Source organism: Lissotriton helveticus, chromosome 12 (genome assembly GCF_964261635.1).
Source record: "Lissotriton helveticus chromosome 12, aLisHel1.1, whole genome shotgun sequence".
Taxonomy (NCBI): domain Eukaryota; kingdom Metazoa; phylum Chordata; class Amphibia; order Caudata; family Salamandridae; genus Lissotriton; species Lissotriton helveticus.
The window spans coordinates 737749607-737764662 of record NC_136073.1 but is presented as its reverse complement, the minus strand read 5'-3'; the positions used below and the strand labels follow the sequence as shown (position 1 = coordinate 737764662).

General features: G+C 42.1%; 1 protein-coding gene across 2 annotated transcripts in view; it reads right to left on the bottom strand.

Annotated features, from left to right (window-relative positions):
- Positions 1–4955: 4955 nt before the first annotated feature.
- The window catches only part of OTUD7B (OTU deubiquitinase 7B), a 395374-nt gene continuing 385273 nt past the window's right edge, over positions 4956–15056 (bottom strand). Inside the window, exon 11 of one of the 2 annotated variants that reach the window (XM_078670064.1) lies at positions 4956–11168. In XM_078670064.1, the coding sequence (XP_078526190.1) occupies positions 9843–11168 (1326 nt within the window). In that variant the 3' untranslated portion in view covers positions 4956–9842. The remainder of the gene's footprint in view (positions 11169–15056) is intronic. The other variant, XM_078670063.1, reaches the window with a different exon arrangement.

Below are 15056 nucleotides of genomic sequence, written 5' to 3'. Positions count from 1 at the left end.
GAGCTATTTTGCCCTTTGTTTGCAGCCTAGTGAGGTGCCCGGCTGCGGCCACTCTATTTTCCAAGACTAGGATTGCTGAAGATATACTAGGCAGGATTAACAACTATGCAGAAATAGATGAGATTAATTAGCCTTAGGCCTTCTACAGACTCTTTGTATGTATATATTGTAAAATGTGTTACTTTTTGGAGCCAGGTGGTCAGGTTGACAACTTTTAAATACAGATGTAGAGGGACCCTGCAACAGTTCTGCAAACTTGATTGCTCACGGTGTACAATTGCTATTTGACCCTGGCCTATAGTATCCATACATTTCATGAGGCAAAACACAGACACCATACCACCAGGGGTCTAGTGAATGGCGGCTATTGATCACGCTCAGTCAGATGTCATGGGGGTGGTGAATGGCATTTGGCCTGCCCACCACTTGGCACCGGTGTTGCAAATCTGACCTCTCTCTAACTCATGCCCGACACCTTACGTTTGATGATCCCACTGAGGCATAAAAAATTGTGAAGGAAGTAAGAGGTGAACAATACCTTTTAAGAACCTATATACAAAAGCAGAAATAGCAGATAGATATCCCTTAAGAGTGCCCCAGATCAGAGCCTTACTGGGCAAGGGAAAGAATGAAGAGCAAGACTTGTTTTTTCCTGCACACGTGCCACAAATTGTTTCCAAAGGCAGGTGTATACTGTCTTACCAAGTTGCCAAGATTACATTACAGGTCAAAGGCTGTCAACTGTCACAGCTCAATATCGTTGCTAGATAGAGTGGACAGGTTCGGGTGGAGAAACCTACCCTACTTGTGCGACATAAGATCCTCCCGGAGGGGGAAACCTGATCGAAGGATCGATTGAAATGCTCAGTAGCACAGGATACCAGACTCTCCGTGCTCAGTCCAGAGCCACAAGGATGGCTTGGGCCTGGTTGTTCCTGATCTCCTTGAGAACTCTGGGCAAGAGTGGTATGGGCGGAAAACAGTACTGGAGGCCTGAGCTCCACTTGAGAAAAGCATTTCTGAGCAAGAGCCGTCCTGGAAACTCCAGCGCGCAAAACTGCTGACATTGCATGTTCTTGGCGGAGGCAAACCGATCTAACCGAGACTCTCCCCACCGCTGAAGGGAAATGCCATTTGTGATGCGTTTGGCATTGACAGCTTAGTTTGTCTGCTCTGGTGTTGAGAGAGCCCGCCAGGTGTTGAACCACCAGGGATAGGCCTGCTGTTCCAGGCAAGTCCAGAGGCACAGGGCCTTTTGACAAAGGGTTTACGACCCCACCCCGCCCTGTTTGTTGCAGTACCATACAGCAGTGGTCTTGTCCATGAACACTTGTACCAGCCTTCCCTTGATGGAGGGTATAAAGGCTTTCAACACCAGTCAGATCTCAAAGGGCTCCAGCAGTTTGATGTGGAGTCTGGATTCCGCTGGAGACCACAGTCATCTGATCTCCACCTCTCCCCGATGAGTGCTCCACCCCAGGAGTGACACATCTGTCACTACTATGAGATCTTGCTGGGGAAGGGAGAGGGATCTCCCCCGTGGTTCATTAGCCACCACTGCAGATCTCACACAGTTCCTTCAGAGATCCAGACCATGTTGTGGAGGTGCCCCCTGATGCTGTGCCCAATGAAATTTCGTCTCAAAACAGAGCCTGCATATGCCACCAGGCAGCATGAGTTAACAACAGGATGCAGGAGGCCATAAGTTCATACATGGAATGGTTATTCTCTACTGAAAATAACTGCATACCTTACCGTGAGAGTGTACTGGGTTATCGGACACTTGGGTTACACTCTGAGCTTGATAGTGGAGTGTACTATTGCTCTACCCGAGTACGGTGCTTTTTTTAATTTTATTTTTTTTAGATATTTTGAGTGTTGGTATAAAGAGAATCCTTGTATGAGAATTAGTGAGTAATATGCAGTTGTGATATCTACTTTTAACTGTTATGTATGTCTCTCAATAGGATATCATTTGAACACTGTGAGTGATGCATGTATCAACATCTTATTACTAAACTTCTGCATATATCAAAGATTTTGAAGGTTACTATTTCTCCTTTATGAATATAACTTGAGTTTATTGATTTTATAGGATTCTCGGGTACCTATGATACTGTAAATTATTTTTAGTGGGACCCTTATTGGTTCAACACATATCTTGGTGAATTTGCATGCACCACATTTACAAGTACAAAATTGCTTAATGAGCTGAATACACTGGGGGGTTGAGCCGTATCACCGTGACGAAAGCCCTGAACCTATATAGGGCATAGAGTAGGGCACGTGTTACACAAGTTTGTCTTGCATTAAATGCAGCAGGGGTCCCAGGAAAATACTAGATGCTGGGTGGTCAACCATGACTTCCAAAAATTATGTTAGATGGTAAAACGTCCAATTTATGATCAGGTCATCAATGACTGATGCAAATATTACAATGTTTGTTTATATCTTGTTTGCAAATATTCCAGCCTGAGAATATGATTCTCACATCTAATAAGGTGGGTCTCAGGCTGATTCTTGGAAGGTAGAAACAAATGTTGTGTAAGTGGCCTTGCACATGAGTCTTCCCACTGCGCCTCGAGGGTACTCACCTACTAGTGAATGGACTCTGTCCACCGCTGTCCTGTGCCCTGTAACTTAACTAGATCCCTTAAAGCTCAGTCTTTCAATTATAAAGAAACTTTGTTCATGATGAAGAGAAGCACACACAAATGCAGAATAAAATGTCAGTGATTTTGAAAACATACAGCTAAGCCCCTTTTAGACACTTCCACAAAAACGTGGAGTGGGAGACGTATTAAGCTAGTTCCCTTAGTTCAGGGCAGGCTGGGCCTAGGTGCTCCGGGGCTGCTCACTGTTAGATAGCTATGCCCCTGAAAAACACAATCAGACATACATGGCTCAGATAAGATTAGAGATAAGACCAGTTAATTGTTTAGACTGTTTACCTCTTTTTTCACCAGGAGTTGCCTGATGTGGCAAAGAATAGCAAGTAGTTTCAATCACTTAGTTCCTCAAGTTCCCGGACATATCATTTAACTTGACACTGTAAGGTGAGGTGCTGTTACTCGACACACCAGAAAAGTAAAAACATTAGCGGGCAGCATTCAAATTCAGGCATGTAGGTGTCTCTAATTTGCGTTCTCACTACAAAGCAGTCATCTGACTAATAACTGAGATCACACGTGGATGACAAAATGGTCAATATTCAGTATTAAGAATATATAGCCTGTGAACATTCTGTAATGAGAAAAACCAAAGAACCTGGAGAGCAAGAAAAAGCAACAAACCAGATTTATGGTACCCCAAAAACAATTCAGGTCATTTTGTTGTTAATTAAAGCTTGACATGTTATGGCAGTTGCCTAGCACAGAGCAACAAATAAACTCTCAAGTCTTCCTGTAGTAAAGGTGGTTCTTGTTAAAAAAAAAAAAAAAGAACAGGTCCTTAACAACTGGTCATTTTATACAGGTATTCATTTGATGAATCAAGGAGAAGTCATGTGTTCCGAAAGTGGTTACTATTAAGCGGAATCAAATGCCTAATATTCTATTTGTTTGTTTCAAATGTGCAAGCCAAATAAGCACACAGAAAATATTTCAACCAAATATCATTAACTGAGTGTGGGAGAAAGTCTCGATTTGGTAGGCCCCCCTGAGCAAGGAGTATATAACTTTTCTTATGTCGTACGACATAAGAAAAGTTATATACTCCTTGCTCAGGGGGACCTACCAAATCGAGACTTTATCATTGCAATTGTCACAGGTTGCAACTTGGCAGTATAGGGTGGTGACTGTCTGGACTCCCTTAGTAGCAGATTACAAAATAATCTATAAAGAAACACCTAAACCATCAGACATTGCGCAGAAATACCTTACTGCCCATTGGTTGGAAATTAATGAGTGTGGGAGATGTTAAAGAATATGATTTCCAGTTTCTTGCAGGATTTTCTCTTTCAATACATAGTCTGATTTAATTTGGTACAAGTACTAAATTACTACCAAAAAAACGCTATCTGGTCGCAATTGAAGTAGTACCCTGCAGCCTGAATGAAACTCTCCAACCACAAGTCATAAAATTTACATCTAAAAACTCAGTTATAAATGCCTTTCCCTCGATTTCTTTCTATTTTTGGAAATCAATAAATGTGTACCTTGGGAGGGTTTCACAGGTTGATGGGACTGGAAAGCAGAGTAAAAAGAGACTTATATTTTAGCAACCTATGCCAAATGGTTCGTATCTTGTTCTCAAAAAGAGAAAAGGAAAGGAAGGCTCGCACCTCCTTTACAATTTAAAGATTTTACTTTTGGTTATCACACATATCTTCCACAGATCACCCAGTTAGCCATCATTGCTCCCAAACAATCTGCAAAGGCTTGTGATGCACAAACCGGGACACAAAAAAATTCAGTGTTTTGAAATGTTAAAATGTACCCACCATAGTCCTCCCAGGAAACTGTTGAGACCTGCCAGGTACCCCTCTGAAACACACGGTCTCTGCAACTTTCCTCAATCCAAGCTCAATTCACTTCCATGCTTGCCAAGCTATTGCACACATTTGAGCACCAAAATGAAACTCTGAACTTGACATTTTACATGTACCTCATCAAGGGATTATGCTCTTTCAATGTTCCACTGTTCCAGTCATCTGCTTTTGTATTATTAACTACTGAACTAGTACAGATGTCTACTGCTTCTTTCGGCCGGATCTCCATACTAACAAAAACACGACTTTGAACAGTATTCCCTGAAGTGAAGAGACTTCAGATATCGATCAACCATGCAACACAGAGAACATGGACTCTATTAGTTGAGTCAATGTTATTGCTTACACCAATTTTGCAAATATATCATTCAGTATCTCAGCAACAATCATATTTTCCTTAAACATAAAACTTTCTGTAAGGAAGACTGGTCTTCTGAACCAATTTCAAGCAAACACGTGGCAATTATTCCATAATAAGTACACTTTAGTCATCTTTGCACCTACAGTAGATTAAGGACAATGGGTAAGCTTGACATTTAACATAATTGCATAGATATGCTGTTGAAACCAAAAAAGGGTTATTTTTTTAGTCTTTCATTAAGAAATGATACACGTTTTCACATGGTAATTTAACCCTGTACATATAACTGGAGTGATAAAAGATCCAGCTTGTGCTCTACAGTTAGAGGTTTGTGCAAACACTGCAGTGCTAAAGTAAATCCTCCACAGCCACGCTGGGAGCGAAGAGAGAACACATCAAATACACATTTGAGAGAAGATGCTTAACTCGTGTCAGTCATCATTTTGCTCGTCAATGGCGGCAGTTTCATATATATATTTGATTTTATACGCCCTCAGTTATCTTTTTTCTTTTTTTCTTTAGGAGTCACCTGGCTCATTTCAAACTGTATTAAATGAAAATAAGTGGCAAAGATAGAAAAGGAATCAACATCATCCGATGGATCTGAGGTTTTATGGTTTGCTACAGCTAGTCTTTACTGAAGTTTAATCTAGCAAGCGTCTCCCACCGGATTCCAATCTGGTTTGTTACCGCTTGCCCCTAAAGGCCATGTGGCCACAGAACTAGAGGCAGGTTACATGGGAAATAAGATTTTTTTCTTAAATAGATATCTCAATGTTTGGCCATGTAACCTGAAACTCAGATTTTTATGTCACCATCAAAATGGTTTTACATTTATTATGGGATGCAACTGTTTCAAAGGCTGAAAAGGGAATTTTTGAGAGACGAACAAGGGCATACTGATTTTCTTTCTAAGGCTAGTAATGCAGTTTAAATAGAGAAACCAATGGTTCCTAAGACTAATGGATCACGCATTGGACATTCATTGATTAAAAGCACTTTGACTGGATCCCTCTTACTAAAGAGATTTAACTAGAAGTGACACAGTAGGAAAGATGATGTGCAAAATACTAAATTTGGGCCATAATGCATACGGCCTACAATCAGGCACATGAATATTTAGAGCTTTAGAACCAGCGTTTCAAGCATGCAGATTACACTTCACATCGCAAATTGGCAAGGAATTAATTTGAGAAGAACAAATGTCAACTGCTGCAACTGTAGGAAATTATCCTTACATTTCATGTTTGGGATCTGAATGCCAGTGGCCTATGTGCCACTTTAGGCTCTCCTGGCAGTAGCAGTGTATTTTACCATAGCTGAAATCCGACACAGATGTAGATCACAGTGCAGACGGTTTTGTAAAAATTGAGGATTTTGAAAAGAGAAATCATGCAAAATTCGACGTCAATGATAAGTTACTTGTCCTCCTTAACAATAGCTTCTTTGCATCCTGTATTTTTTCTGCAGCTTCACTTCTTGAAATAAACCCAGCTGCAAAGCAAGGACTTCAGAATGTGGTCTTACGGTGCCAGGGGTCACAGCCACACCCACCACACCTTACGGTGCCGCCTGCACATGACAAGGGTACAGTGCCGCATTACCTCAGATACTTCCTGCCTCTGTCAGGTAAGCAACCTTATCTGGGGACAGGCGCAGCATTCAATAATAAAAAATGTGCAAAGGAAATACAATATTCCAACAGCACTAATTTTAGCAAATGAAAGTACATTCTTGTAATGGACTTTGTTCATTTGCAGACCCCCTCATCCAATGTAAAAGTACTATTCACAATTTTCAGAAGCAATGCTAGGACATTTCGGGACATAAAACTCGCCTATCCCCAAAAAACAGCCCCCGGCCAATTCTTAATAGAATGCTGTAGATGCTGTAGGGTACTACAGTAAAATGGGAATGCAGCACTAAGCTAAAAATTGAATTCTGAGCCGAGTGGGGGCAAAATAAGTGATTTTTGTTGCAAAGGCACATGGCCTTTAGAGAATTCATGGCAGATCAGAAGGTGAAGCCCAAAGCTCACGGACTCTTCTAGAAAACGTTACGGCTACCATAAACACTGATTTAAGGGTAATAGGCATTTAAGGGAACATATGTGCATGGGTCTTAATAGTGAGTGAGCTAGCCCAAATCACTCATTACTAAGTTAGGCTTCTGTTGGGCAGGAGGCTAAGAACTGGAAGAACACCAATCAATGGAAACAGTGAATTTCTAGTGTGTAGCTATCTTTTGACAAGTGTTTAAATCTTCTGAGAAGATTGGATATTTGTTTCCTTTTCCAGCAATAGTCCATTGACATGTTTAAAAACTGCTTTAATGTGTAATAAAGGCTACAATGCCTTTATTTCACCCATATTAATTGCCCTCGTTAGTGGGCAGCAAATCAGAAGAAATTGCTGGCATCATCAGAGTGTCAACCTTAACCTACATCATCTTACAGCTCTTGACTCTTAACCAATATTTAGCTAAAAGCGATCCCACCCATGTGAGTAGATGTACTCAGAATCGCAGTTTTAAGTCATACCATGGTCAAGAATAAGAGATGGGCCACAATTCTTTAGCACTATAGAGAGAATTTTCAATAACGTCAAGAAAACTGTGAAAGGAACAACTGATAAGTGAGTCATGAGCAGGTGGTGAAGAGACTGAGGAAGTTTTTTTAACATCTTTGTGGAAACCGGTTACCTTACAATGAGCACGAAAACAAAGAAAGAGTTGAGAACTGGCTGTTAAGTTATAGCAACAGGAGAAGCTCTGTTGTTAGTACGCACAACTTTCAAAGTCGATGAGAAACTAAACTAGCACTACACTTGCGGAAAAAAGAACCTTATGGTGGGAATAGTTCATTAAAAAAAATTGTCTAACTGATCAGTTTGAGAGTAGTCTCTTAACATCAGAGTCGTGGTTCCAGTCACCATGGGTGTCTCTGGCAGCCAAGGTGTCTTTGGCAGTCAAAGTACTGCCCCAAAAATTCCAGCCTCGATGCTGGGGTTATTTCAAGAGATAAAGAGCTTGCACAAGTGTCCATTAGATTTGAGATATCACTGAAGGATTTAGGAAAATGAATGAAGAATGATTTGATACACCAATTAAACTGAAGTATAAACCAGGTTACCTCCTTCACAAAAAAAGACAAAGAAACAGCAGAGCACCCGAAACAATTAACAAAAAAAATAACAACAAAAAAATAACATTACACTTCATGAACAGAACATTGCCCAGATCGCACTTTATGTTTTCAACAGTTACAGTTGCAGTCTAAGCCCTGACCATATCAAAAATAGGATTCTATTTTTTATATCACTTGTTACTCTAAGGGCAAACTATGACTCAGCAAAATGGAGCCAAAATTACTTCTATCCACCAGAACAGAGGTAGTGTGGTAAATCAGTGTAGCCCATGTTAAAATCATGCTACAAGTTACTTCTGTCGAGCACATTTCTTTAATCCAGGGAAAACTGGCGAGTCGATTTGGATTTTTCCTTCCAGTTCGGCAGGCCGTCCAAACAGCATTTCCACTTGTCCACACTATAAATTATTGCTGTGCACGTGAATCCAATGTACCTGTCTTGGACTTATGCTTACAAAGCAGGTTTGACTAACAGGAACATTTTGTCAGTTTTTCCGCATGAAAACTTGAACACTCGGTATTGCCAAAAGGAAAAATTAACAACCAAGTAATTATACAATAAACGCAATAGTCAAGCCCAATGAGAAAGATTTGAGCTCTGAACCAGCTGTAAAGAAGCATGCTCAGAGCTGCACTTGAGGGTGAGGGGAGGAAGCACACTTCCACTGCAGAATAGAAAGCAATCTAAAATTCTAATTTGTTTGAGTCCAATTGTCAATATTACTCTGCTCTCCGACAACCTTATACAAATTAATGTGCAAATACATAGCTCAATAAAAAGCAAAATAAATTAATGTAAAAAAATACTGAACTATTTAAATAGTTTCATTTAAACCCAGAAGGGTAGGATGCACTTGTAAGGATCAAAATAATTTGTCCTTGCAAATCTAGGTAGTTTGTGATCAAAGGAAATAGCACAGATAAACCTTACCCTGTCAAATTATAAGTTACCCTCCCCTTCCTCATCATGTTTTTGCTGTCTATTCCTCGACCAGTAACATTAAACAGGGATCAGATTAGATTCACAACATTTGTGAAAACGATCTTCTAGCAAGCACGTAAAACTATATAAAAAAAGAAATTGAGCCACCTTATCTAGTGTCTCAACTCTAGTCAGTTTGGTGACCCTGCCAAAGATAATGTAGCATAGTTCCAAATCATTGCGTCATGCAAGCTCAGAGTTCTATTAATTAGGAAATACTTTCTGGGAGAGGACCTTTAGTGCGCATGAGGTTTAGTTTCATTGTAAGCGTTAGGCAGAAGCTTTTCAAATACTCCAAATAATCAGTGGACAGGATAATGGCAGTGCTAGCCCTTTTCAAGATTACAAATTAAAACAATCTGGCCGATGGTGCTGGGTTTCAGTCTTGGAGGTTAGGTTACCCAACCAAGAGCAGCCACTCCCATATTGGGAGAAACTAATGCCTTGGGAGGTTTTAATCGCTGTTGCTTGTGTCCAATAAAGTTGAGAAACTGCAAATGTCAGTTTCATGTTAGTCAAGTCTCACTTTTTTTTTTTTTTTAAACCACCGGACAATGTTGTTTGACTACAGGACTTAGCGTGCTTCCATCCCATTCCCTTCAGATCTCAATCTAAGCATACTTCCTACAATGGCTTCAAACCTAGCAACTTTCAGTCATCTGATTAATTCCCTCTCTCCAGTGAATCTCTTCTTTGGATTGCCACCACCCGAACACTTTAGTGGATCTGCTCTTGCAACCATCCCGTTTACTCCTACCCGCCTCTGCAAAGGGGGTGAGGCAGGGGAAGAGCAAAATATTATTGCATTTCCCATGCATAATGGGTCCAAAATGAGAAATTAGTCCAAACAATTCATCCTAACTCTTCAAAACCTATGTATTTGTGCTTCAAGACTCGATTCTTTTCGTTTCAGTTCTGCCTTGAAACAGCAGGAACAGTAATTGCCAGTTTCAGGGTGCCCATAAAAGTTGCAGTTCGGTTGCTTGCATTTGGTCTGCTGAATGTTATAAATTACTCGACTTTTGCTTTTGTCAATGTTGGGTGCCTTTGGCAAGCTGTCCTGCTCTGTGTACTCCCTACAGCTGTTGTTGTGTTGCGTACAGGCTGAGCCATCGTTCTCCACAGGGTAACTAGGAGGCAGATCCATCTCGGAGGGCGAAAACCTTCCCAAATGGGAAGGGCTGTGTTGGTATGGGTGGGGACGTGCCTGTGTGCAATGTCGAGGCAAAGTAGCATAGGCGGGAAGGTTGTTGCATGACCCACCAGCAACCTGCCGCCTGGTGTCTTGAAAGCTATGTGGATGAGAGCCATCCAAAGTGTTCACCAAAGAGGGTCTGGGGATTGTGAACACCCCAGAGTAACTGGAAGGAAAATTAGCGACTTTAGTACCAGGCTGGAGCTCTGTGTTCTGCAGGCTGTAACTGGGTGGTAGCTGAGAAAAAGATGGATCCAAATCATCGCTTTGGGAGAGACTGCTTTCCTGCTCTGGCTTCTTTGATGCAACACCATTCCCCAGAGCTTTCTTCTCTACTTCTTTCTGTTTCTGTTCAGCTACAAATCGATCCCGGGCATCTGCAAGGTAGCGCTCAATCATTTCTTCCTGGTAAGGCTGTCTGTTGCTGGTCTTCAGGAGACCCGCAAAGATGAACTTCCTCTCACCTTGCATGGCAGCGCGGAGGATGCTCAAGCTCAATTTGACATCATTGCTATATTTATAAGGATCACTCTGCTGCCTCTCTGTTGTTGGTTTGCCTTGACATGATTTCTCTGAACCAGCACTCAAATCACTCTGGGATGTCTCCTCTTTACTGCCTTTCCTTGACTTGAGGGACCCTTTCTTCTTTTTCTCCAGGGTGGCGTCCCCTTGGCCATTGGTCGCACCACCTTTTCCGCTCTTGCTGTGCATCAGTCCGCCCATGTTCTTCTTCAACTTACTTCCCAAACTTTTACCAAAGCTGCCCAACTTGTTTGCCACTGAGTCTGCCCTTTTCTTATCCTTGTCCTTCTCTTTATCCTTCTCCTTTTCTCGCTCTTTCTTTGGTTTCTCTTTTTCCTTGCTGCTTTTGCTGCCCCCGTTACTGGTGGAGCTGCTGCAGACTGATTCTTTGTCAGACTCTCCAGATTCAGCAGCTGACCGCACATCATCGCCCGCTGATGCAGTGGGAGACTCAGGTTGGGCCAGAGGTGCTTGCTAAAAAAAATATAAACAAAACAAATGCGGTTTAGAAGCTAGCTTTGAAAAAGTCAATATATTCAAAACTTCAGGCTCAAGTGCAGCAAATTACAATACTATTCTTTAGCCCCATTTGAGCAGAGGGGTCAAACAAGTATTAGTACTGCAGTTATAAAACAATGGCTCAAGTTCATCGCACACAAACACTCCATATGTCCGAGTTGCTGGAGAATGGGAGAATTTGATTATGTAATGGATTGCTCTGGGCTATTTCGATGTATTCTTCCATCTCCTATAGACTATTTTGAACAATCAAAGTACACTCAGTCGGTATACACTAATTTCTTTGTTATGTGCACACTTTATACAAATACTTCTTACATTTTTTACTGCGCTTGCATTGTTTAGCACTTTTCGTTACCACCTGAATGCAAGCTGCCTATTGTCTTTTCTTTCACTTTGGCCTCACCAAAGATGGCAACCTCAAACCCTGCTCTTGTGAGACTTCGAGCAGCCAGCTTGCTTTCAGCATGAACAGACATTAAAGATATATATATATATATATAGATAGATATATATATATATATATATAGATATAGTGCAGTATGCATTTTATAATTGTTTTTGTCAGTGCCCAAATGAGAGTCTTCTCTGGAATTGCAGGCTATTATCTTTCATAACAGGATGGCATCACACCATGATGGCCATCCTGAAGTCTCAAAAACGGTGATGGATTAAACCCAGATCTGTTGACTGGGTGTGAGTGTTTGATTGGTTCAGATGCTCCGTCCATCACCACCCCCTTTTGTACCACTTTGTTCGCCATAAGTTGGCAGGGTATGCTCAGACGTGAGTCGCTTGCTCACTTTGCCACTGGATTCAAGCAAGCCGGGCTGAAGACGGCTGAAATGCCAGAAACCGGTCCTCGGAAGCTTGTTTCCGGTCCAGGGAAGGCATGGCTTGGCAGTTCGGGCTGGACTGTTCCCATTAGGGACAGGGTCAGACTGATTTGCATATTGCCATGTCTGAACTGGGGTGTCAGTGTGGGCTAAACAACAGTGATGGATTAAACCCAGATCTGTTGACTGGGTGTGAGTGTTTGATTGGTTCAGATGCTCCGTCCATCACCATCCCCTTTTGTACCACTTTGTTCGCCATAAGTTGGCAGGGTATGCTCAGACGTGAGTCCCTTGCTCACTTTGCCACTGGATTCAAGCAAGCCGGGCTGAAGACGGCTGAAATGCCAGAAACCGGTCCTCGGAAGCTTGTTTCCGGTCCAGGGAAGGCATGGCTTGGCAGTTCGGGCTGGACTGTTCCCATTAGGGACAGGGTCAGACTGATTTGCATATGGCCATGTCTGAACTGGGGTGGCAGTGTGGGCTAAACAACAGTGATGGATTAAACCCAGATCTGTTGACTGGGTGCGAGTGTTTGATTGGTTCAGATGCTCCGTCCATCACCATCCCCTTTTGTACCACTTTGTTCGCCATAAGTTGGCAGGGTATGCTCAGACGTGAGTCCCTTGCTCACTTTGCCACTGGATTCAAGCAAGCCGGGCTGAAGACGGCTGAAATGCCAGAAACCGGTCCTCGGAAGCTTGTTTCCGGTCCAGGGAAGGCATGGCTTGGCAGTTAGGGCTGGACTGTTCCCATGAGGCACAGGGTCAGACTGATTTGCATATGGCCATGTCTGAACTGGGGTGGCAGAGTGGGCTAAAGAACGGTGATGGATTAAACCCAGATCTGTTGACTGGGTGTGAGTGTTTGATTGGTTCAGATGCTCCGTCCATCACCACCCCCTTTTGTACCACTTCGCCCTGAAGTCTCGAGCTCATGAAAATTCATGTGGCCGTGTTTCAGATGCAACTTTTTCAACACAGCAAGCAGCGCTTTCTCTTTCTGCTGCCAGCCGGATAAGATCTACTTTTAAAAGCAAATGCAATTGTTCAACCTTGAAATTCTTTTCATGAAAATACAGAATCCAACCGCCGTTAGCCTGTTCCAACTTCACTTTAATGAAGTCAACTTATAAAAATAATCACATCAATGGGTTTATGTGCCCTAAGAGCTATATATGGGACCGTGAAAAGGTCCAATTCAGCGCAATCATTTTTTCAGTGCAACGTGCCTTATTGTGTGAATAAAACTTTATTGACAAACAAAAAACAGGGTCAGTGAAGAGAATAATAAAAATGGACTGTCTGGAAATCACACAATAAGGCACTTTGCACTGAAAAAATGATTGCGCTGATTTGGACCTTTTCACTATCACACTATTTTCGTTTGTTTATTTTTAATTTAATAAAATCATAAAAAAGACTACAACATCCAGAAAGCTCAGGGCGGAACTGACATCATAAAGGAAATGATGCAAGCAAAAGGGAACTATATGTGGTTTGGTTGCCCTGTGGCCAGATTGATTGTGAGCAAGGGACATGCTGTCCTGAAACGCGTAGATAGATCTGTGCCTGCCTGCCATGATTTGAAAACTGTCAAATAAAAAGTGCAAAAACGAAGGGAAGCCATTTTTCTTGCTGCTGGGAGATTGTGAAAGGATATTTAATTGCAACGTGGTTCTGCTGCTGGGAATTACGAACCGACATCAGAGCACTGCATGCCCCGGTAAAAGGAACCAAAGAGACTATACACACATACATATATATATACATACATATACATATATACACATACATATATATATATACACATACATATATATATATATACATACATATATACACATACATATATATATACATACATGTACATATATATATACATACTCTCCATAGTGTTAGTTTCCACGGGGAAAAAAACCTTTGGCCACACCAGGAAACTTCGTTAAAATTGCCTTTATTGAGATGAAACAAGCGGCTTGCGGCTCAGTCCTTGACATGTTTCATTCCGCCTGGAACTTTTTCAAAAGGTAAGCCTCGCTCTGTATCACTCCCCAGTCCGATGTTTTTTGTGCAATTCATTTGCCTCCAATGGCATTTATTTGTGGAATCACTTCCTGTTTGAAATGCATTTTGGGACTTGTGGTCGTGTCTTACTCCGTGACCCCTTGATTCACAGTCCGAGTTTTCTAGTTATTTCTGTTGTCTTTGGGGGTCTCCCTCGGTGTTGTTGTTCCACTTAAGTTGATATTTTTCATAACCCCGTCGTACTCGTGAGTCAAGGAGTCCGTTTCAATTATTTATAACCCTCCAGTGGGTAGAGCGTTGCGCAGCTGTTGTGCAGTGCTTCAGTTGCATCAATTAGGCACGGAGCTTCCCCGGGTCAGTCTGCCTTTGAGATTGACACCAGAACCAAAACCGAGGTAAGGTCCCCGGCGGCACCAATCTCCCTTCTTCGGTTTTACCGACTTTACACACGCTGGTTCAATGCGGGAGATTGCCGGCGCTCTTGTGGTGGTGTTAAGCCTTCGGCTGAACCAAGCCGATATATATTCTCCATAGTGTTAGTTTCCACGGGGAAAAAAACCTTTGGCCACACCAGGAAACTTCGTTAAAATTGCCTTTATTGAGATGAAACAAGCGGCTTGCGGCTCAGTCCTTGACATGTTTCATTCCGCCTGGAACTTTTTCAAAAGGTAAGCCTCGCTCTGTATCACTCCCCAGTCCGATGTTTTTTGTGCAATTCATTTGCCTCCAATGGCATTTATTTGTGGAATCACTTCCTGTTTGAAATGCATTTTGGGACTTGTGGTCGTGTCTTACTCCGTGACCCCTTGATTCACAGTCCGAGTTTTCTAGTTATTTCTGTTGTCTTTGGGGGTCTCCCTCGGTGTTGTTGTTCCACTTAAGTTGATATTTTTCATAACCCCGTCGTACTCGTGAGTCAAGGAGTCCGTTTCAATTATTTATAACCCTCCAGTGGGTAGAGCGTTGCGCAGCTGTTGTGCAGT